Source organism: Cavia porcellus, unplaced genomic scaffold (genome assembly GCF_034190915.1).
Source record: "Cavia porcellus strain 051 isolate PalLab524CR breed Dunkin Hartley unplaced genomic scaffold, mCavPor4.1 scaffold_2, whole genome shotgun sequence".
Classification (NCBI taxonomy): Eukaryota; Metazoa; Chordata; class Mammalia; order Rodentia; family Caviidae; genus Cavia; species Cavia porcellus.
In genome coordinates, this window is record NW_026947485.1 from 105,503,485 (window position 1) to 105,526,529 (window position 23,045).

Consider the following 23,045-nt stretch of genomic DNA (forward strand, 5'->3'; position numbering starts at 1 on the left):
TTGTGTCAAGCCGGAAATGCAAGGGAGAGAGAGACATTGGTAGCCATTAGAATTTTCCAAGCTTCTAATTGGTAAATTTTCATTGTCTTCTGTTTGCCTAGATACTAATATTTTTTAAAACAGCAGCTTGTCTCTTGCTTTGCCCGGGGCTTTTTATAGCAAATGATGTGAATGAGGCCAGACTGGCTAGTGAAATCTGGGACTCTGACTGGCCTGATTTATTGTGCCTTTGCATAGACAGCCACTGATATCTTGTTAGCAAATTCCATGTGTAGGAGTCCTCATTTACTTTCAAATCAAAAGAAATGAGCATTTAGTTTGCCTCAAAAGCAAGGGAGTTTGTCAATTGTGTAGCTGCCATTGTCAGGTAAGTGTAAGATTTGAGCCATGTCTGTAAAACAAGTTGCTTCACATCATCACAAACGAACTACTGAATGTTTGCTTGTGTGTGTTTCTCAGTGGAAAAATTTTCATGAAATGATTTATGATTGATTTAGATTACGTGAAAAATATTTCCATCAGGGTATTGCCTAGCTAACGCATACATATCTTATAGATAGGTCATTGCTTTATAATTTGGAAATGTCCAAGTGAGATGATATACAAACATTTCAAGGTTGAGCTTGTGTCTCAGTGGAAAAAGAAGTCAAGCTGGGGGTAACAGACGGTGGCACACATGCAGGACTTACTCCTGCCCATTAGTATGGGCATACTTCCTACATGTTTCTGGTTCTTCTAAATACTGTTCCTTAGGCATTTCTGTCCCAGGGTCTGCTGCTTTGTCAGTGCTGCTTCTTTCCTCAGAACTTGGTTTTAGTGTTGTCTTAGCCCAGATGCCGAGGATAGCTGAGCACTGTTTGGTGATGAGGTATAGTCAGTGGCCTTATGCTAGGTTCTAGGTGTACAAAGAAGTGATCACCAGGGATTTCCTTTAGCAAAGTTGAAAGTGGGTCACCTGGAATGTGGAGAACAGATGTGACTGATCCAGGTGTGGGGCTGTTGGTGTCTAGCCATTTAGTGACCTCTAACTCCTTTTTTCCTTCCAGAATTATCGATCAGCGATTTGAGAAAGTTGCTTACTTTGTCTTTGGCGATTTCAACTTCCGCCTGGATTCCAAGTCTGTTGTAGAGGTACGCATGCAGCTTCCTCCTTACAGTCTGGTACTGTGCTTCTATTTGTTATTTCGTAGTGAAAAAATAGTGGAAAGAATGGTGTTCTTTCCAGGTGACTTCCATGACATCATTTTCACTGATTACATTTTTTAAGGCAAAAACTCCCAATAAAGAAATATTTTTACTGTCAGAAGAAGAGTCTTTATTGAAATTAGAGATGGATGAGAGTCCCTCTGAGCTGGCTGATCAGCTGGTCTGTAGCTAGACGTGAGGGTGTGTAGCCATGCATTGAGGCTCTGCTTAGACACATTGCAGCGCTGGGCTTGACAGGCTCCTATTTTCCAACTACAAATCCAGCAGGTTTTCCTCATTACACACAAATGAACTATAGAGGCCTGACTTTAAGCCCTTGGGAGGCTGAAATAGAAGGATTGCCCCTAGTAAGTGTAAGGCTAGTCCAAACTACATAGAGAGACCCTGACTGACTAAAAAAAAAAAATCCTGCTTTTAATTTTGTATTTATTTATCTGAAAATCGATTTCACTTAGTTTAAGAAGTCATTTCTGGCTCTTGATCTTGGGGGGAATTTGGAGGTCTTGCTAGCTCCTGGGGTTGCTCACACACAGGCACCACTGATGCCTTGGAGTAAAACTATCAAACCTTGCTCCAAGGGCTAGGAACATAGCTGCTGAGGTCAAAAGGAAGGTGTGACTGGATTGTGTCCTTGGGAAAAGTGGGTCCCATGGAATGAGTACAAGGGCCACCTTTTCTCTATGGTGGGGTCTGTGACAGGTACACAACAGCCTTGTTCCTAAGTGTTTTTCCTCCTAGTTCTGTATGACTGTGGGACATACTATCTTCTCAGGCAGCATCAAAGGAGAGGTATGTGTAACAGGTCTGGCATATCCTCTAGTCCTCTGCAGGTCACCCTTTAAAGTGCTTGACACAGTACATGCCATCTACTAGATGGGCCACAGTGAGAACCACAATGAAGACACACAGTACCTCAAGTAATTATCTTCCCATTAGTAGTCTCAGTTCCAAATACTGTCACACATTAATCTTCCATCCTTGGTAGAAAATTATTAAAGACAGAGTTGAGCAACCTTTTTCTTGTCCTGTATCTCCCTCTGTCTGACAGAAATGAGTAATGTGCTATTGAAATCTTCTTTCTTTTTTGTTTAATTAAACTAACAGTATTTTGCTAGGTAAGGTCTCAGAGCACACATATGTATATGTTTGGCTGTGTAGGTTGGTTCCCTGGATATTCAGTGACTCCTACAAGGGATACAGCATAATGCAGTTGTGGAGGAAGAAGGAACACTGTGAACTACATACAACTTTTAAGACAGACAGGTTTCCTGTGTCTCTGGCTTGTCATCTCTGCTAAAGGTTGTGGAGCTTCTTAGTCTGAGGTTGGGTTCCTTGAGAGACTAAGAACAGAGCCTATCCTCTGGAAATCTGATGTGTCTGATGCTGCTGAGAATTATCTTCCCATTAGTAATCTCAGTTCCAAATACTGTCACATGTTAATCTTCCATCCTTAGTAGAAAAGGATAGAAGGGCACCTTGTTAAAAGGTCTTTTCATTCAGACTAAGCCATCTGGAACTGAAAAGCTGCATTTGCAAGACCTTGAATCTCTTGTTTCTGAACCTCTGAGCTCAGTCTCTGGCTTGTTGCTTGAGCTCAGGATCTTCTCCTGCACAGAGTAGCTTCCTCATCCACCCAGAGGCCTTCACTCTGAGCCGAATGGCCTGTAGAAAGCTAAAGGACTTTTGAAAAACTAAATCCAGTCAACTCATGATTAGGAAAAGGTCAGAGGAAATTCAAGAGTGCCCTTTTCTTCCCAGGTAGAATAAATATCACAAAAGGGCAGCTACTCTTCAGTTGGTCAGGATGGGTACCAGGTGAGCATTCCAAATCTGCCCTTCTGGAGTGTATTTCTGTGGGAGAACAGTTTGTGGCAGGATGCAAAGTGAGGTGGTGTGGCTAGGTTCCTGGGGATCTCTCGAAACAGGATTGCTTGGATCACTGTGCAGAGGTGGGAGTGACTCAGCTCAAAAACTGTAGTACTTTTTCTTACCAAATGGGAATTTGAGAAAATATCTACTTTGAATTTGCACATAGATGTGACCAGGCTCGTGCACTTAAGAGAGATCCATGTTTGAAGGAGCCTTGGGGTCAGTGCAGTGCATTAATGGAAATGCTGCATTTTTCATTTATCACAAACTTTCCTCCTTCCCAAAGGATTCTACACCACCTTGCCTCTGGTCTATCACCTTAAGCAACTTTGCTTCATTTCTGAGATGGTCCTGTTTCCTAGGGCAAGGGGATCCTGCCCCACAAGTGTAAAGGAGGAGGGTTTCCAGATATGGTCTAGATGGACTCCACATTGTGGGTGAGGTAGAGAACAAGGAATGCAGCCTCAGGATACCAGTTTTTGCTGGTTTCAGGTCTGGGACCTAGCCTAGTGTCACCCAGGTCAGGAAATCAGGCACCATCTGTCTTCCCCACTTGGGGGCAGGTTGTGGTAAAGAAGCCTCTTCCTAGCAACTTTAGCCTAGCTAGAAAAGGCAGCACAAAGATGGACAGAGGATGCACACATAGAGATGGAACTGTGATGGGCTGAAGGGACAGTCACCTGAAGTCAGAGTTTGAATGTCCTTTACTGGTGAAATAGATCTGTTTCCAATATAATCTTCACGTCTTTAGAAGTCATTCTACAAAGGACTCCACAAGTCCTTAATGACCTGTGCTTTGGGGACTTTCTTTGTGACTCAGTGATAGACTTTCCCAACAATTGCCACATTCTTCTAAAAGTCCCCACAGAGCCATTAGAACCTCTTACTGTGACTTACTGCCAAGAACTGGACCAGGTTCAGTATAGCTGTCTCCTCCAGGATCACAGATGTTTTCCTACCTCATGATTTTCCAATCAGAACTCCTTGGTACAGATCAAGAATTATTTGAAATGCTGTTTTTTGTTGTTTTTTTTTTTTTTTTATGTAAAAGTTTCCAAAATAGCTGGTCTTTAGACAAGGTGTACAAGCATGTTTGTTTGTTGCCCTCTTGGCCTGTCTGCTGGGTGTCATGTCTGTCTTTGCCCCCATGTGCATCAGTGACAGACCTAGCACTGCAAAGTGGGAGTGCATACAATGCTGTGACACTAGGAGGCCTGTGTGAGGAGTTAGGAAAGCCAGCAGGGCAGCATCACTGCTCCTTTTTGCCTCCTGCAGTGTCTGTGAGAAGGTAGGTAACAAAGCATGAGTTTTGATCATAGTAAAAAATATTCTGCACTTATGCTGTTCCTAAGGAGGTCATTTTCTATGCAGTAAATTATAGTGGATCTCGGTTCACGAACTTAATTCTTTCTACCATTCTAGTTGCAAACTGAATTGAATGAGAATCAAATCAAATTCAATGGTTAGGTTCAGTATTGACCTACTGAAATTTGATTTAGTTCTCATCCAATTCAGTTTGTGACCAAAATCATGGAAAGAATTAAGTTCGTGAACTGTGGTATCACTGTACCTCTTTGCCTTACAGTGAGTGTTCTTATGACAGTCTCAGCCAAGGCTGTGTTGACTTTTTTGCTAGGGAACCTGTGTTATTGTGATGGGGAGAGCTAGTGATGGTGGAGCAGTAGCAATGAATCCTAGAGTACAATCGGCTAGGTAAGGATAAAGCATCCGGTATCGTGTGCCTCAGAATGTGGACAGGAAGGTAAGCAGGCTAGGTGGACAGGGCCCTGCTGTTGGGAAAGTACCAGGAGATCCTGCCCTTGCCTGTACAGCCATGTGGAGCCTCCTTTCATAGCATAGGCAGTGAGTCATAGCCTGCCCCTGTTAGGTAGTCAGGGTCCTCAGAACCCATGGAAACCAGTGTGGGGCAGGATTCACTTCCTGAGCTCCCAGAAGAGCTGTCAGATTTTACAACAGTCATTGAGTTATACAATCTTTCAGGACACTGACTAACCAGTAGGTCACCTTAAGGGGAAGACTGAGCAGTCTGAAATGTAGCAGTAACCCTGTGTCCACTTGCCAACAGGATGGCATCTGTCTCTCCATAGCTGCAATAGCCCTCTAATGCCACAGCAGGCCACTTAGCATAAAAGGAATTTCTTAAGTGTAGAAAGAGGTAGGTTCTAAAGACATACTTTTTAAGATACCTGAACTGAAGCTTGTACTTCACGTGTAACATTATAGAAGATGACAAGATAAGAGAAGAAAGTGTTGGCCATTTCCAGAACCTCTGTGTTTCATCGCATCACCCAGGGCAGGATTTCCCTGCAAAACCTTATGGGCAAACAAACTCAAGCTGGCAGCACCACAGTCCCAGGTCAGCAAGGTGTTGTACACATCCTGCCAGTGGCATGTGCCTCTCTTCCTATTCCCCAGTGTGGGGCACTGATACACCAGAGCCATACATGCCATAGGTGCAGAAAAAGTGACTGAGCACCTTGGGTAGCAGAAGAGCTAGATTTCAAACCTTACTGTAGATCATATTTTACAGAGCCATGTGGTTTGGGCCTTGCTTATAAGAAAGAGCTTTGTGATTTTTAGCACACATTCATATCCCTTATTGGAGAAACTTTTCCTTGTGGACTGCTGTCCTGGTTGCCTGGAATTGAGCTTCCTCAGCATGTTCTCATTCATGTTGGAACCACGACTCTGAGGTAGAAGTCTTCAGCTAGATGCCTAGTTGCTCTTCTCAGCATCCCAGATATAGCACCATTTCACGTACAACATGGGACAATGCTATGTGGCCTTCTGTGCAGATTTCCAGGGAAGGAATGGGCCCAAGTTTCTCCAGGCGAGGGGGTAGAACTCGGAAAATAAGAGAAGGCTCCCCTGAGATAACCCTCTCAGTCCATGTCAGGTGCAGTTGTTTTAAGCAACGGGCTTTCTCTCGGGGTATCTGCCAGCAGGTGTTAAACAAAAGAGAATCAAAAGGTCCTTCAGGTTGCACAGACTGTGCTTGCAGAGTGAGGGGGCAGCAGTTTATGGTACTGGTACTGGTCCTTTCTTGCACTCAGCCTTGTATAACTCAGGAGGAAAGTTGAGTGTACTCTGATCACACAGTCATTGCTTGGGGCTGTTGAGAGCAGCTTGAGTTTCATCTGCACAATGTCTTTTCTCAGTCACCAGAATGGTGACTTAAGTAGCAGTAATACCCCTGAGGAAAGCCCCTCCCTAGGAGGAGGTAACAACCCCCAAGTGGGTCTTTCAGGTGGTTGGTTACTTGGCCTCTGCATACAGTCTACCTCCTGACAACAGCTGTTCATGAAGTTGTTGGATTCCGGTTTATGGCCCCTCATACATGATAAATTCAAGGCTCCTTGTCCTTGCTATTAACCTGGCAGTTGGAAAACAGTAGGAGGAAAATCAGTAGTTCTTAAGTGGATTATTTGTTTAATAAGTAAACAGATGTGTCTTAGATCTGTGCACTAATTGAGCTCTTTTAAAACCTACAGATACCTATAGTTGTGTCTTTGCTAAGAATTCTCTTTATGTTTTCCACAGTGTACTTTAAAGAGTAAGTAAAGCAACCTAGTGGAAAATAATACAATGTGATTTTTAGTGTATCTTTAGGGCCATTTAGTCAACTAAAGACTGTAATTCTGGAATCAAAGACCATTTCTCCTCAAGGCATCAATAATTGTCAGCTGTTTATAGAAATTCCATGGTACACAGCAAGCAGCCCTCAGCTGTGCCTCTGTCTCTGAGGAACTGATCCAAGCTGTGCCTCTTGGATCTGTATACATATCTTATCCTCTTCACTGTTTAGACTGCCAAGAGAGAAGGTAGAGCCAGCGTCAAGGATACTCTTGGCCAACCAGCCCACACAACCTTGGACCCTGTAAGACACTGTAGCTCTAGCTAGCCTTTTAGACTTATGGCTCTTGCTGGCCTTCAGCTGGTACCCAGATTGCACAGAACTGGCCACCTTGGATACCAGGCACATCCTTTCCTTTAAATGCAGGTGCTTCTAAGAAGGGCAGTCTTTTTAAGATACTATGATGCCCATGTCTACAGACGGGGAAGTCACAACTGGCCTTGTTCTTTGTTCTTGGGGATATCTGTTCCTTCAGTTCTGCCAGATTATTCTCCTGGAAATCTGGTTTAAGATTGCCAAAGGTCAGAGTAAGATTAGGAAGGGTCACCTGAAAGTTCATAGACAGTGACACTGTTGTTCTTAATGAGAAGGTATCAAGAAAGTATATTTCTCAGTGTAGAGCATTTTGCCTAAGAGAAATGCAGGGCTGATTGCTGCTGGATAGGCAAATACTCTAGTGGCACAGCTTCCAAGGCTCTTATCTTAGTCATTTTCTTATTACTGGGACAAAATACGTGATAACCAAAGTTAAAGGGTGAAAGGTTTATTTAGCTCATGGTTTGTGGAGATTTCAAGTCCACAACTGACTCCAAGGCAGGGCACATGGCAGAGGGCAACTCTTTATGGCAACAACAACAACAACAAAAAAAAAGCAGAGAGAGACAGACAGAGACAGAGAGACAAAGTGACTCTGTCCGTTATATTGTATGCAAGCTACCTGCCCCAGAATGGGTGTAATACCCTTAATCCCTACATTGGACTATGAATCAATCACAAACTGTAGGTGCAACCATATCCAAAAAGCCCCATACTGTGAGAAATTTTGGGAGGACATCCAGACACACACATTAACAGCCCTGTAGAAAATATTTTCACGAAAGGCAGAGAAGAGGCTTTCCTTTTGGGAGTAAAACTGAAAGTTGATTGCCTAACATCTGTTAGTGGCCAAGATTTTGCTTTGCCTTATCATAACCAACCCAATCCAAAGTAGCATGCCCTTCAGCCTTCACAGAGTTCTTAGCTGGTGAGGAAATCCCTCTCTTTCATGGGGAGCAGGCTCATCGGATGACCCTGCCTCTCAGGGTACACCACTTTGCTCATACCCTGACATTGTCATGCTTACTGACAAGATTCATCAGAGGTTAATTAAATCCATCTCCAAAACAATGAGAGGCCAATGAGCCAGAGCCTGGCTACAGTAAATTAAATGCATTAAATGTTGCAATTGTTCATCTTGCTGGTGTGGCTCAGCCTGGGGTGCCTGAGGGGGCACAGCCTGGACTCTTGAAGCTTCCAGAACACAGTGGAGACTTACTTTTTCATTTGTGGAGTAGGAAGGAGTATAGAGGTTGGATGTGTGTGTGTGTGGCGTGCGTGTGTGTGTGTGTGTGTGTGTGTGTGTGTGTGTGTAAAGCCGAAAGGCTGTGTCCCCCATGAGTGAGCAGCTTCTTGCATTTCAAATGCAAATTAATGCAAACATGTTTGCAGAGCATAACTGAGAAGATGATATTGTGATCAAATTTGGCATTGCTTAAGCCATAATTAAAACATACACAAATTAAACATGATTATCATGTACCGTCTAATAGGACCATGTGTCATTCCACTAATTCATAATGCAGCCTGCAGTTCAGCCCTGCTGGGGGATTGTTCAGAGAGTATGTTTTATCCCTTGTGCAGTGTCAACTGGCAGCTGGAGTGCTCAGCTGGTCATAGTGACGCAGAGTGACAGCAGTACCAGGCGTGCCTGTCTCCTAGTAGCCCGGCTGTACCACACCTGCTGCCCATCACCTTACTGACAGTGGCAGTAATGAATGAATTCTTGGGAGTCTGGTGACCATTTTCAGAAACCAGTTGCCAGGTGCTGACAGGTATATACTCGGGAGCCAGCTGGGCCTTTTGGGGAGAAGAGTCTTGTGAAGCCTAGTAGCCAGACTTGGCAGAGGCTTCCCAGCATTCAACTTTCAGACTGGCACCGAGGAGGGACCCAACATTGTTATAAAGGATGCCTGTTGAACTCCCCATTATCATGTTATGTGAGGCAGACTGTGGCCAGCAGGGACAGCCTACCCAAGCTACCTGATGGCTTGAGCCCTCACCAGACTATAGGTGCTCCTGGTATCCAGAAGCAGCTGTAGATCAGAAAGGTAATATTGCATCTGGGCATTAACCTTGATAGCCTCACAGGAAGCCTTTTAATATCCCCAGCTACTTTTGTTCCAGCCCAAGAACCACTGTGGCTGGGCTTCGTGCTAGCTTGCATATGGTTACCGATTCTTTGTTGACCCTTCCTACAGTGCCCCTCTGTACCCAAGACCCCTCAGCCCACAAGCACAGTGGATGCAGGCAAGGCTATGAGTGGGCTCACTGTCTACTAGCAGTTTCTATCAGGAACTAGATGGGTAGGGCCGGCTGTGACAGCTGTTGGTGGCCTGCGTGTATGTGCATACAGGAATTAAATGCCTTTGGGACCCAACTTCTGAGTCTCTTAGTGTGTACCTTAGCTTCAGGCTGTAGCCCAGAGCAGCTTTATGTGATGTGGGATTTTGCCCATATTGCAGCAGAGAACTAGTAATGAGGGTCAGGTACCTAGAGCTTGATGTAGTTCAGGCACAGCCGTATCAAACTTTCTTTTAAATAATTAGCTTGCAAAAGACTCCTCTAGTTGGATTATTTATACCTAGAACCTGTAACATCAACTGAAAAGTAGAACATCAAATTGAATTACAACTACTTAGGTTTTGTATTCAGGGAATTTTTATTATCTAGATAACTTTTAAGCTTTAATTAGGTGGTGTTTCCAACTAGTAGGATATGTTAGAAATTCTCATTTTACAGAAGACAAAAGGCTTGACTTCAGCACTCCTCTAAGGGTCTTAAACTTTTAGATTCTCAAGGCTGGAGATTTAGCTTATTGGCCGATGTACCTGCCTGGCAAGCTCAAGGTCATGAGTTTGATCCCTGGTACCAAAAAAAAAAAAAAAAAAAGAAAGAAATCAACTTTTAGATTCTCGTTTCACTGAGTCTATCTCTTTGTGCACATGTCCTGCTTGGCTCCACTGTGACACTTACACAGGCCTGAGAGCCTGCTGTTATAGCTCTGAGACACTTCTCTGTGAGCCTGTGTCTGCCCTCTGTCTTGCTAGCCAGTGTGAACCTGGGAATATCCTGAGAAAGCCAATTCATGCCCTGTGGCAGGTGCACCTCTACCCATAGGAGAGAGTGTCCTGCCAGGGAGCAGTGCCTCTTCTATGAGGCCCCTCCCAGCTGCAGCTGAGAACACTAGATGACTTGCTACACGTGACCTGAGAGCCCATGGCTTCTGCTTAAGAAAGTGGGCCATGCCCTCCTAGTGTAGAAGAAAGTGGGTACCACTCAGGCTCTGTCAGTACCACTGCCATCCTGGCCCAGTTGTTGGGGAGTTAGCTGTTTTAGGAGAGGAGATGAAGGGGTCTTCATGGTGTATTATGTTCTGGATGAATAGTTGACAGTGTGCAACAAAGGGGTGGAGGGCTACTGTAGATGCAAGATACATAGCTGCCCATAATGTGCCTATAATTGACTGTACTAGTGTACCATAGGCTTGCCATAGAAAGCCTCGCGCTCACTGTGTGACACACAGTGATGTCAGGGTAGTGAGTGTTTTTTCAACCATCATTGATAGCTTTCAATCATCTTCCAATCAATGTAGAGTCAAAGGTAACTAAGAGTTCTCCAGCAGGCCCGGTTTTGGGAAGTGAAAATAAAAGACATATGGTAGGGTCTGGGGGCTGTTTCAGACAGAACAGCAGGTAGTTTGTGTGTTGCTCAGTCTCAAGGCCCTTCTCTGTATCAGCAAGACCACCCTGACTCTAAAAGCCTAGGAAATCATCTTGGGCCCACTTCTTTTCAGAATACCTTCTCTGACTTTGAACTGCAAGCCCCTGCCTGATAGCTGATTTAGCCTTCTGCAGCCCTCATTCTCCCATTGCCAAGGCTGTATCTCCATCTCTTGTGGTACCCATGTGTTAGCTCATCTCCCAAACCCAAACGAAGTGCACTTGAGTTGATGTTGCGGAGTTGTGTAGGAACTTAGAGAGGCAGATGTCAAAATGACAGTGTACTTTATTTATTATACTGAATGGACACCTGTCCAGCTGAGAGGTTATTGACATGGCCCTGTGGATGTGAGTATTACCAGTCTAATATCTGCTGCAATGATTTGGGATGAAGCTGTAGACCTATTGTGGCTTGGCCACAGACCACTCATCACTGTGGACAAGGTACTCCCTATAATCCCTGCTGCCCCCATTCAACTTCCTGGGCTGCACCTCCCCTCATTAAATCTTGTAAGGTTGTGGGGATATATGTGCAAGAGCCAGGAGAGCAGTGCTCTTGGTTCTCAGAACCTGTGTGTGTGTGTGTGCGTGTGTATGTGTGTGTGTGTGTGTGTGTGTCCTAGGAAAGGAGGGTAACTCATTGGCTACAGTTAGAGATCGTCTTACTATGCAGTTCAGGCTCACTTTGTAACTCAGGCTGGTCTCAAACTCGCAACGAACGATCCTCCTGCCTCAGCCTCCTGAGTGCTGGGATTACAGGTATGAGCCACCACACTCGGCTAGAGATTATTTTTACATGCCAGTTAGTTGTGCTGAGTATGGCATTTTACTTGCCAGTTTGCTGTTGGCCTCTTACCTCAACAAGTGTTCAGGTGGCCCCTCCACAGGAGTCCTATGAGGTGAGGAGCTGCTCATTTGCATCACACATTACCATTAGTGTGGACAACTGTCAACATGCATATCTTTTTGGTGCATGCAGATGTTTGGGGTATAGTGACCTTTCCATCCCAAAAAGGGAGTAGTCAGAGAATTTATTGAGATGCTGTTTTCTATATCCCTTGAATCCCCAAGTTACCAGTGATGAATACAAATATGAAAGCCACTGATGTCCATCTTAGAGTCACCAGTTAAGTGTCTTACCAACCGTGCTCACTCTTTGCTCCATAAATACGTTTAAGACTTGAAATTATATCTGTAAACATTAGTTACCAAGTATTGGTTAATCACTTGGGACAGATAATGCATATTTTGTGTTTCTGAAATTCAGATAGATATCCAAGGAATGTAATTTTTTAGAATTTAACATTTCAATTCTTGATACCCACTTTGCAGTGACCTGCATTTAAACCTAGAATCTTCATATTATTATTAGTATTATTCTGAGATGCAATTTTGACTCCTGGACGTCCTGGTCTGTAGGACCCAAGCGTCCAGGCACATTTGGTACAGCATTGGTACTGGGACCTTTTTGGTTAATATTGCCTTCCTAGCAAGAGCATTACATTGATTTAATAGTGTACTATATAGTGGGACACAAATTTATATTAATGTTCAACATTCCCAGAAGAACTATTTGTAGCCTAAAAAATGTTTATATGAATTGGCTGTATTTTCTGGAGGCATTCAAAAAATTTGAATTTAGCAATAATGATTTTCCACTAAGTTGTTTTGGGGCAAGTCTATGCTGAGTGTGTAGGCCTGTCTGTGATCTGTCTCTGTGCCTTTCTTAAGTCATTGCTGCCTGATACCTGGCATCTGGATTTAGCTCTTCTTCACTTCTGAACATTTTCATGGCTAGAATTTAAGCAAAAACAGCAGGTTTGTAAGAAGAAAGATGAAACTATAACATTATCTACTGCCATATCTATGGCCACTTTTCTAGTAAAAGCCTGCGACAGGCTTACAGTACCACAGCACTGGCTACTTGGGTTGGGTTTTCTTGACATCAGTGATTTCCTGGAGGAGAAAGGGAGACCCCAAGACTTCAGTTATACAGAAAGGGGAGATGATTGTCTTGGGAACTGGTGATGCAAAATGAGTCTACCAGGTCATTTGCGGCTCAACTAAAGGCCAGCTCTTGCAGAACCTGCTATATGCAAATTATTGGTCTCTGTATGATTCCTGTTGCAAAGATTCAATGCAAGTTCACACCACATGGGCCTCTCTACCACCTGAGCCAAAAAGGCAATTTCCTTTCCTATGAAGAAACTACAAACACATATCACACTCAAAAGTGTCCAAAATGAAGATAGAGACTGATGTTGAATGCTGATGTGTTCTGCTAACTGTCACTCCTATGAATGGCATTACTTTCAAGCTGTGGACATCCTCTGTTTGCAGACCTTGCAGAGAGGAATCATCTATATTGGGAAAAGCAAGTGAAATCTGGGTAGGAGGTCTCTTTAGCATAGCCCCTCAGGTTTGTAGTTTTCTTAGAAGCCTCTGCTCCTTTAGATGATGTGGTGGAGGCTTGGGCCCATGACCCATGGCCATGAGCAGTACTTTGATTTATTAGAGTTCAAATGGGGTAGGAAATAGCTATCCTATCTGTGACTGAATATGGATGCAGAGGAAGCCTGTATGAGTAGACAGAGCCAGGTGAGCCCTTCCCTGAGAAGCATGCATAGGAAAGGCTTACAGTTTCTCCAGCCTTCCTGGTTATATTCTCATACAGCCATATGAGCGCCATAGTTATTAGTGTAAGACTCCTTGGAGACCAGCTCCTGCTTTATTCTCAGCACAGAGATACCCTACCTACTCCTGGCCTTCTGGAACCCAGGGCAGTTCCCAGCTTTGCTTTCATTAGTTGGAAATGCTGTCCTTCAAAACCCAGATGTGGCTTCATTCAGTCCAGCAGCTGGGTCCTATTGCTTTAGAACAACTTCCCATGCACATTTTGCTGTTGATTTACTTGTTATTTCTTATTGAAGTTTTGGAGCTCAGGACTGAGGATTCAGTAAATTACAGTCCTTGAAGCAGAAAATGCCTGCAAATGAGCAAGTAGATAGTGACGTTGAACACATCAGGTGTTTTTATCCTGTTTCTGGAGTCCAAGATGAACTTGAGAATTAAAGAGTAGGAAAGTACATTACTAAAATTCATGATGCTTTCTGCTGAGATTTATCATGAACAAGCATGCTGCTTCCTTTGGCACCTTTTTTTTTTTTTTAAACTATTAAAACCTTTGTTTTAAGGCTCATTTCTTTTACAAGCATCTCCTTTTCGATGTTCCTGTGAACATCTGCCTGTGGCTGAAATTTAGTCAGCCAACTGTAGCCACTCCTAACCCTTCTTTGTCCCTGTGCCTTTGTTCCTGATTTCATGCTATCAGAGGGTCTGCATGTTTTCCTGTGTGAAGTTGTCAGAAGGATAAAAGCTCAGGAGCAGGGTCACATCTAGAGGGATGGGCATGAAAAATTGGTAAAATGGATCTTCAAGCCCACCCACCAGCTGCTTCCCTCTGTTGATGAGGGACAGGTCTTCAGTGAGAAGCAAGTCCCTGGTGCTGAATTCCATGAGGGGTACAGGCTGAATTCTGTACCTTCTTCCCTATTCTGCCTTCCCCTTCCTTTTTTCATCATCCCACAGGCATCACTGGAAGTCAGAAAAGTGCTAGGAAGAAGTGTGCTTAAGAGTTGAGTACTATTGAGCACTGCCTTCCTCCATGTGAGAAATGACTTCAAATGGTGAGAATTGCCCATTTAATTCACTTCACAGTCTACTTGTGAAACAGCCTCTGTAGCTCTGATGTAGCCACTTTGAGGAACCTTAGATGGGGACTGCAGGAGACACATGTACATATCTGAGGCACCCAACAGATGAAGACTTTTGGGAACTACCAAACCTGTAAGAGCCTGGTTTAAAGCCATCTTCACTCTGTGGCACAGACCATGGCTAAGTAGATTTTAAAGCAGGAGGTTCCAAGTCCTATCCTGAACACTTAAAAAGGCTTAGTTTATGAAAAGAACTCCAGTAGCAGAGGGGTTATACCTGTAGGTCCCAGTTGGTATTGCCTGGGGTAAGCTAGACCTGCCTCTATAGAGGTAGAGGTACCACTGCTCTATTCTTTCTCTGGCTGGGATGTTAGGACCTAAGATGCTGGTGAGGCCAATACTGGGCAGTGGAACTGCTGCATCTGGATAAGGTGCACTACAGGGAATCTGTGTGATGTCTTCTGATAGATCAAGAGCTTCACAGCCTCAAGAAACAGCCTGTTTTGTTTTCATTTTGAGGTTGTTTTACCTTCTATTTGGTGATAAAATTTGATTCACCACTCTGAGGATTCATTCCTGTGGCAGACATGTCTGAGAACTGGCTGTCCCTATTGGCAAGTGTCTGAACCATATCTTACCACCTAGGGACCCCTCACAGAACTTGCACATAGCAAGTTCACTAACAAGGGGACCATGATGCTTTGCTTGTCCATGGATTTAAGGAACATGGGCTGACAGGAATGTTCTGGATGCCAGGCAGATGTGGGGGTTATAGCATAGTTTTCTTCAGGAGGTCTCAATTTCAAAGAAAGAGAAAGAGAGAGAGAGAGGAAAAAAAAAGCAAGCCCAAATCTTTGGAGGACAGTTTAATTCCTTAGAATGAGCTGAAATGTCCCCAGCAGCTAACTATAATGTGTCTGAGTTTGAAGACAAGTAGTTATTTATATGTTGCCTCTTTTGCCCCCACCTGGAGAGAAAGCAAGAAACAACAGCTCTTGAGGAGGTGAAGAAGCTGGGCAGCATTCGGCCTTGGTGAGGCCAAGAGATGCTAGTGCCTTAAACAGTTTTGGAACAGCTGGCCGCTGGTTTTCATCTGCTGCCTGAAGTCAGGATTAAACCTTGCCCTCCCTGCTTTGTGCAGCCACTGGTGAGTGACGGGCCAACCCATACAATGGTGCTGTCAACCCCTTCCAGAGTGCTGTCCTGGGCCAGACAATGCTGCATCTGATGGCCTCACAAAGTTCAGGCTGTGTGGTTATCAGGGAGCCTCCACCAGCCTTCCCACCACTCCCACAGATTTTGGGATAAGATGTGCCAGAGACAGTGGCCAGGTCCAAAGTGAGTCGTTTGTGTATCTGTGCTCCCCTTTTTGGGACAATCTGGGTGGTTCCAGGAGAGCCACAGATACTGGTTGTGGTAGAAATGGCAGCAGCACCTTGCCTGTTAGCTCTTGATCTGGTATAGGTAGTTTTGCCTGCTATTCAGAAAGCTGGGCTCTGCACTACTGGGCTCTTCAGCTACTCTGGGAGGACTAACACCCAGGATGTTTCCCTCAGAGAAGGAACTGGCAAGGCACAGCTCCAAATGGAGCCAGGACTGTCACCAGAGCCTGGGCACTGGTCCTAGGGAGGGTGTTCATGCCTGCAACTAGCAACGTGGCCTCTTTAGAAAACATATGCACAGAACATAGTATTTGGCAAGAAATAATCTAAGAATTAGACTAAGTCACTGCAGCAGAAGGAGATTTCCTGAGCCCATTATTCCTGGTAACTTTTTTCCAGTAGCTCTGAGTCTTGCTCTGAACCCAGTCTCCCTTCACTACAGCCTCCCCTACCTGGGTTATTCTTCTATAGCATATGGTGTCAGTCCTGGCACTGGCCCTGGCCTCCAGGATTCACTGCACAGGCCACACATTGCCCACCATGGTGTCTCAGGACTAACTTTTCCCTGTATAGAGACACCATCAGCTGACTCTAGATCTCTAATGTGGCAACAGGCTGTTCCTGCCTCAGTGGTACCAATGTTTAGGATGTACACCAAAGCCAACCCTTAGGTGATCTGAACAGGGCTCTCTGCAGGTTCCAGGGGGTCCAGATTAAAGACTGAAGCCCAGGAGTATCACAGTCTGTGGGGACAAAGCAGCAACAAAGGCATACCATTCCTGTTCCACCTAGCAGTATTTTTCAGACAGAATGTGCTTCCTGGAAGAACATTTGAATTTTCCTCTGCCTCTGAGGAGCAAAGGGGCCCTCAAGACTACAGGGGAAACTCAGAGCAGGCACCATTGGCAGTGGTTCAAATAGCCCTATTTCTGTTCTACTCACCTGAGAAGTAGCCCCACCTCATTCTTATCTCTCTGTCATACCAGTACCCCACCCCAATCCTATCTCCCAGTCAGCTCTAATTTATTCTCTTCTTAAGGCTGTGTCCCTGCCATGACTACTTCCTGTATTGTATTATCTTCCCTCTCTGTGGCTCTACCACCCCAGTCTAGAAACGGATATTCTTGCAGACCTCCTGGCCTATGCCATCCTTCCTCCCTCCTCCAAGGGCTCTCCATGGCCTCGTCCCCATGCTTAGACCCCTGGCCTGGCCTGCCTTTGCTCCGGCTGGAGTCTACTTGGAGCTTTCATCTGCTGTGGCTGAACCCTCCTGTATTTCCCCTAATAGGCCATATTAGTTACCTATCTAAATGTCTAGATAGATACTCACAGCTTCAGGGATGCAGAGACCATGTCTGCCTGGCTCTTCTTAAAACGTAGCACAAAGCCTGGAGAAGAGGCATGTATGCCATTTATAAGTGATCACTGGATGCTGAGTTCTGTCACTACAGTACTGGTATCAGGGACCCATAGAAAATGTTGACTCATGGCTTGTGTAGGCTCCCTATCTGCCTGGCTCTGGGTTGTGTGATTCTGGAACCAGGCTGCGTCTCTTGTGGATGTGAGGCTGCCTAAGCAATAGTGTGCTATGCCTCTTGGTAGTCCCTGCTATTGGAGTCTGCTATGGCTAAACTGTGTGCAGGCTGCAGTGGTACTCTGCCCTTGGAAATCAACTGCAGGCGCCCAAACTTCACCAGCTGCTGAACAGATAGTTTCCAAAAAAATGCCTGCTGACTCTGAAAGTGGATGCATAGGTGTGTGTGCAGGAAATGTGTCACAACTTTCTCATTTAGCAGCTTACCTGTTAAAGGACTATTCCTTCACCCTGATCTCAGAGCTGTCTTATCTAGTTTCCATTGCTAGTAGAAATTTTACAAACCTAATATATATATGTTTGATATGCCTTTTACTGATGGAAGGGGATGTAACTCCCAATGTGGTATTTGTCTGATACACCAAATCCATATTCTTCAAAAGCAAAGAATAAATTCTAAGGAACAATGGAGGTTAAGAGTAGGAAAAATTTATTGAGAGCTCCTGAGAGACATGAGAGGACCTAAAAGTGGACTGCCAATGAGCATACTTCTCAAATGAAGTTGAATAGAGAAAAGTCACTAGGTGGGTACAATGTGATTCAAAACTGTGATCAACCAGTAAGATCATAAGTATAGCTGCTTAAATAATATTGATCCATTGGGGAAGCAGGTCTAGTAATAAGTGTGCATAGAAAGAACAAGGATCTTTTTAGAAAGGGATGGATCAGTAGGTACTGGTTACCCATCTGTGTGACTGACTGATATCTATCTAGACTTTATTGGACCAAAAGATACCAATTATCTTCAACTTATTGCTTATCTTTTGGAGGGGCATGTGGGCCTGCCTGGTCATTTCATCTTTATCTCCAGGCCTGGTGTTCAACAGATGCACCTCTAGCTACAAGTGTATTCTCATCTTTTGCACTGACTTCCTGGAGGGCCTCGCCCTGTGTGACTGCCTATAATATTTCTAACTGATTAGCTATTTATAATATTACTACCATAGCCCAAAGTTACCTCATAGGACCTAAGAATGTATTTTCTGAAAGACATCTTTTCTTAAACTCTGGAGCCATCCCACCCCCAAAGAGTTCTCCTAAATCCGACTCTGTTAGGCCCAGGAAGACACACGAACTCTGATCTTTATGAAACAGCTCCTGGCAGATCCCTGGGTTGGCCCTAGTCCTAAAAGGTCACATGCACCTTGGACACCTGTGCCCTTCCTCACAGATAGTAAAGAGGTATCTGGAAGGACCTCATGGATAAGAGTCTAGGTGCTTGCTCTGAGGTTAGAGCCCAAGTCTGTGACTGTCATTATCATATCACAGGTATACCCATGTATCATGTATTCATTTATATGTGTTAGTATAGGTTAATTTTTGTTTTTCTAAAAGGGTTTTTTTGGGGATTTAGCTCAGCACGTAAGCGCCTGCCTCGCAAGCGTGAGGTAATGAGTTTGATCCCCGCTACAATAAATAAATAGGCCTTTTAACATTGCAGCTAAGACTTTGAGGTGTTAGGACTGATAGTTTGTTTGCCCTTAATCGAGTTTTGAACTTTGTGGAGAGCATTTTTGACAGTTGAGTGGGGGATATAGGGACAGATTTTTTATTTCTGGGGTGAGTCAAGCAGGCCAATTGCACACGTGTGCGTCAGGGCCTCTAGTCACTGGGTGGCTTTATCCAAATTAAATGAACTGTAAAAATATGTGATGTGATTCAGCTGCACAGAAAATGGTCTTCTGCTGCAGTCTCCAGTGCCTGGGGCACTGGATCTAAGTGGCCTGATCTACAGGAAGAAATCAGGAATTCCATTATCCATACAAGAGGTGAATATACCAAGAAAGGAAATTCCAAGAGGTAAAAACAGGTCTTCAAGAGTCAGTAAGAATGTGCTGGGCCATCCTTCTAATGCTTTTTCACATAGCTACTATTAATGAAATAAATCTTAGATGGCATGTTAAAAATAGTATTTGAACTATTTTTGTTTTGTTTTGTTTTCTTTTCTTCTTTCAAAAGGATGGAATCCTTTCTGAAGTAGTTCAGCCGGAAGGGCTGGCCTGGAGGTTTTCTGCATGAGTGGTCACAACTTCCCTGGATTGAAAGGAAAGGGAAAGCAGAATTTTGCCCAAACTTAGTCCCTGATTACTTCTTTAAAACTTGTGAATGAGGCATCTCTAAAGGAGAAGGGTATAGGGGAAGTGGAGGAGGCAGGAGTTCTGGGGACCCTCCTATGTTTATTCTTTGGGAGTTGCCTCAAGTAGTAAGATAAAGCAGTTTTTTAGAATGTTTCCAGCAGATGCTTTCAGGAGACAGAGCCATGAATTTCCTGAACCGCTTCTTGAAGGAGCCACAATGGCAGTCTGCCTGCCCGGGAGCCTTTCCCTTTCACAGAAGGGCTTAAGCCACTTAGGCGCATTAGCATTTGGATGGGGCCAGGACCCCCATAGGACCCAGGGCAGGCAGGGTGGCCAAGCTTGGCTGGGTTGTTTGGGTGTGTATCCTAATCCGCTCACTGTTCACAGGCGGCCAGACTGATTTGTGACACAGAAGTCCAAAAGCCACTTTGGAGATGTAGCCCAGCTAACTGAGCTTGCCCTGAATATCAATGGCGTATCCTAGACTGCTTCCGGAGTGGCAGCCCTGCTGGGATGCTGTGTACACCAGGGTGTCCCTGGTCCCCAGTGCCTGTAGGACAGATGTGCTTCCCACAGCGCAGCAGGTGGACTGGACTAGGCTGCTGAGGGGTTTATGAGGCTCACACCCCAAAGGTGTCTGTCACTTAGTCCTAAACTCCAGACCAACTCTCCTGGACCCAGCAGTGGAGCTAGCTCCTGCAGTGAAGAGACTTTATAAAGTCAGTTACTTTTGTGACAGTGGTCTTTCTTTTTAAGTAAAAATCCTATATTCTGTTTTTTAAAAACAAATTTATTGGACTGTAATTAATATACAAACTATAACCTAGTTGTAGGCTTCTTTAAAAAATTCTCTCTAGCCGTCAAGTGGGGGAAGTTGAGGGCAGCAGATTAGGAGCTGGACTTGCCCTAACTGTGGACACTGCTGGCGAGACTTTGTTTTCACATGGAAGCGCAGAACACATTTTGCTCTGTGGTGTGGCAGCTACACCTCGCCACAGTCCTGTGGAGCCATGGCCATCGAACTCTGAGGGAGTAGTGCAGGGCTGACTGGGTAGGGCTTTTCAGCGTGAGGTGGGGAAAGCAGCACCAACCTACCTTCTCTAACTGGAGAGACCAGGAATTTACTCACTGATCAGGAAAGGTCAGGAAAATGTGGTTTGATGGACATTGCCTAGTTTTCTAGGCAAGCCAACTTTCTTCTAGGACTGAGTTTTCTCTGTTTTTCCACAGACTCTCTGCACAAAGGCCACCATGCAGACAGTTCGGGCTGCCGACACCAATGAAGTGGTGAAGTTAATATTTCGGGAGTCAGATAATGACCGGAAAGTAAGTGGCCTATGACTGTGGGCCATCGACAACTGGCCATACCGAGGCTGGAAGAATGAGGCCCCTGTAGTTACTCCAGAACCTGGAGATGTAGGGGGTTGGGAGGGTGTGATAAGCTTGTTCACACACATATACCCACCCACTGGGCACTGAGGCTACTCTGATTTGGCAGGTTGTGCTCCAGTTAGAAAAGAAGCTCTTTGACTACTTCAACCAGGAAGTCTTCCGGGACAACAATGGCACTGCGGTGAGTTTTATTTCCGGATGTGTGGCTGGTTACTCTAGGACTCTTCCTGTGTGCTTCTGCTCACAAGAAACCACCCTGGGCTCTGCTCCTTTGTCTGCGTTTAAGGCTGACTTGATGGGGGACAGTTGGTGGGATTTGTCTAGCATCTGGGGTGGGCTGGGCTGCCTGGGTTGTGTTCCTATTAACAGTCTAGGCGTCACTGTCAGCATTTGAAACTCTTATGTGGGGGAGGTGAGATCTTGGGTGCCTTAGGTCAGAGAGTTCTTGTTAGGTGGGCAGTGGACATAAAGCTTCCTTTTGAATGGGGAAAGGCCACACGTGAGCATAATGATGGGTGTGTACTAATCCCTCACACACCTGTTGCTGGCCTTGTTCTGTGCATGTATATATATGTACATGCATGAATACTAGTATACTAGTTTGTATTGTATACATTGTGTGAGTTGCTGCATGCAGTCCTACTCTTAAGAGGTGATCTACATGTAGTCTCTTACGCTGTTATTTTTTATTGTGGTATAATTGTGTGTCATTTTAAATGAATTTATGCTACAGATATTTGTTGGAAACTTAATATGCAAGTAGCTATTCTAGTAAATGTGGATCAGTGCCTGGTGAGGCACTCCATTAAAACATCTGCCAGTTTCTATGGTATAAACTCCCTCCATTGGAGGTTCCAAGCCACAGAGTGACAGTAGTATTAAAACTTCCAGTGCCCAAGTCAGCATCCTTTCTTTTTTTTTTTCTTAATATTTATTATTGGTACAACTTGGGTATACATAATGATTACATTTATCATAGGGAACTTGTACCTGTACATAGTATGTCCCAGTTTCCCCCCCTACCCCCACTTTCTAGAAAAATACAGAATTGGTTCTTGAAGCTGGGTCAATGCCACTTGTTGCTCCAATAAGGGCTGCCATGGGCAGGGGCAGGATTACTGTGAGGGATGTGGTAGAAATGAGAGTATACAGGCACTGGGGAGACCCAGGCTTTGTGGGACAGAGATACAATATGCTTTTACTGGCTTAGTTTGGAAGAGTTTGAGTGCCTTAATTTACCTGTTTAGAGTTCAAAGCTATAGCCTTCCTGTATCCTGTCTACAGTTTGCGGCTGGTTCAACCCAGAACCTGGATACTTCTGTGATTCCCATAGCTCTCCCACTGGTTGGTGTCTGGCGTACTGTTTTCTTGGTTCCTGAGTCATCTCTCCTCCTAAGCACTGAACCTCTCTGCTGCTGCATAGGTTTAGGCCTTAGTCTTATTCTTATTTCACATACAAATTGGCCTTAGAAGTCTGATAACTAGCATCACTGAATCTATTTTTGCTTTTCCACAGGAGCCACCTATCCATCTACCTTTCTCCCATTGATTCCCTTCCTCTCTCTTTTCTCCTCAGGGCCTCTAGGAGAGTGGTGTAAAAGTGGCATTTGTGCCACAGTGAGGAGTTTGTATCATTAAAAGCTCTAAAAGATTCACCATTACTGCTGTAAGGCCTGATGAGGTTGACTTTATTTAGGTGCCTACCAATGCTGTTTTACAACTTAGTCATGAAGGAGACTTACACAGTAAGTTCCTGCTAGAAAGGTAGCTCCACTATGATGCTAGGAGAGTGGCTGTGTCATCTTATTGTCTACAGAAACAGGGTGGCATTCCAGCTCACTTCAATTTTTTTTTTATCGGTACCAGAGATCGAACTCAGGACCACCTGCTTGCAAGACAGGTGCTTGTGCCGCTGAGCTAAATCCCCAGCCCCTCAGCTCACTTCAGCAGAGTAGGTGGGAGAACCTGTGTGAAAGTCAGGTGCTCAGGAAATATGGAATATCCCCTCACAGCCACATTGTCAATGAGCTTAGAGGCTGAGACATGGTGCTGTGAGGGTCTCAGCAGAGCCAGCCTCTCAGAGCTATGAGAGTAAGGTCACCCAGGCCCATGTACAAGG

At 44.7% G+C, this 23,045-nt stretch overlaps 1 protein-coding gene across 1 annotated transcript in view; it reads left to right on the plus strand.

The window, feature by feature from the left end:
- Positions 1–23,045, plus strand: part of Inpp5a (inositol polyphosphate-5-phosphatase A) — a 241,932-nt gene that overhangs the window by 198,202 nt on the left and 20,685 nt on the right. The window contains 3 exon segments of the mRNA XM_063245014.1: positions 1,047–1,131; positions 20,765–20,860; positions 21,033–21,107. Of these exon segments, the coding sequence (XP_063101084.1) occupies positions 1,047–1,131; positions 20,765–20,860; positions 21,033–21,107 (256 nt within the window).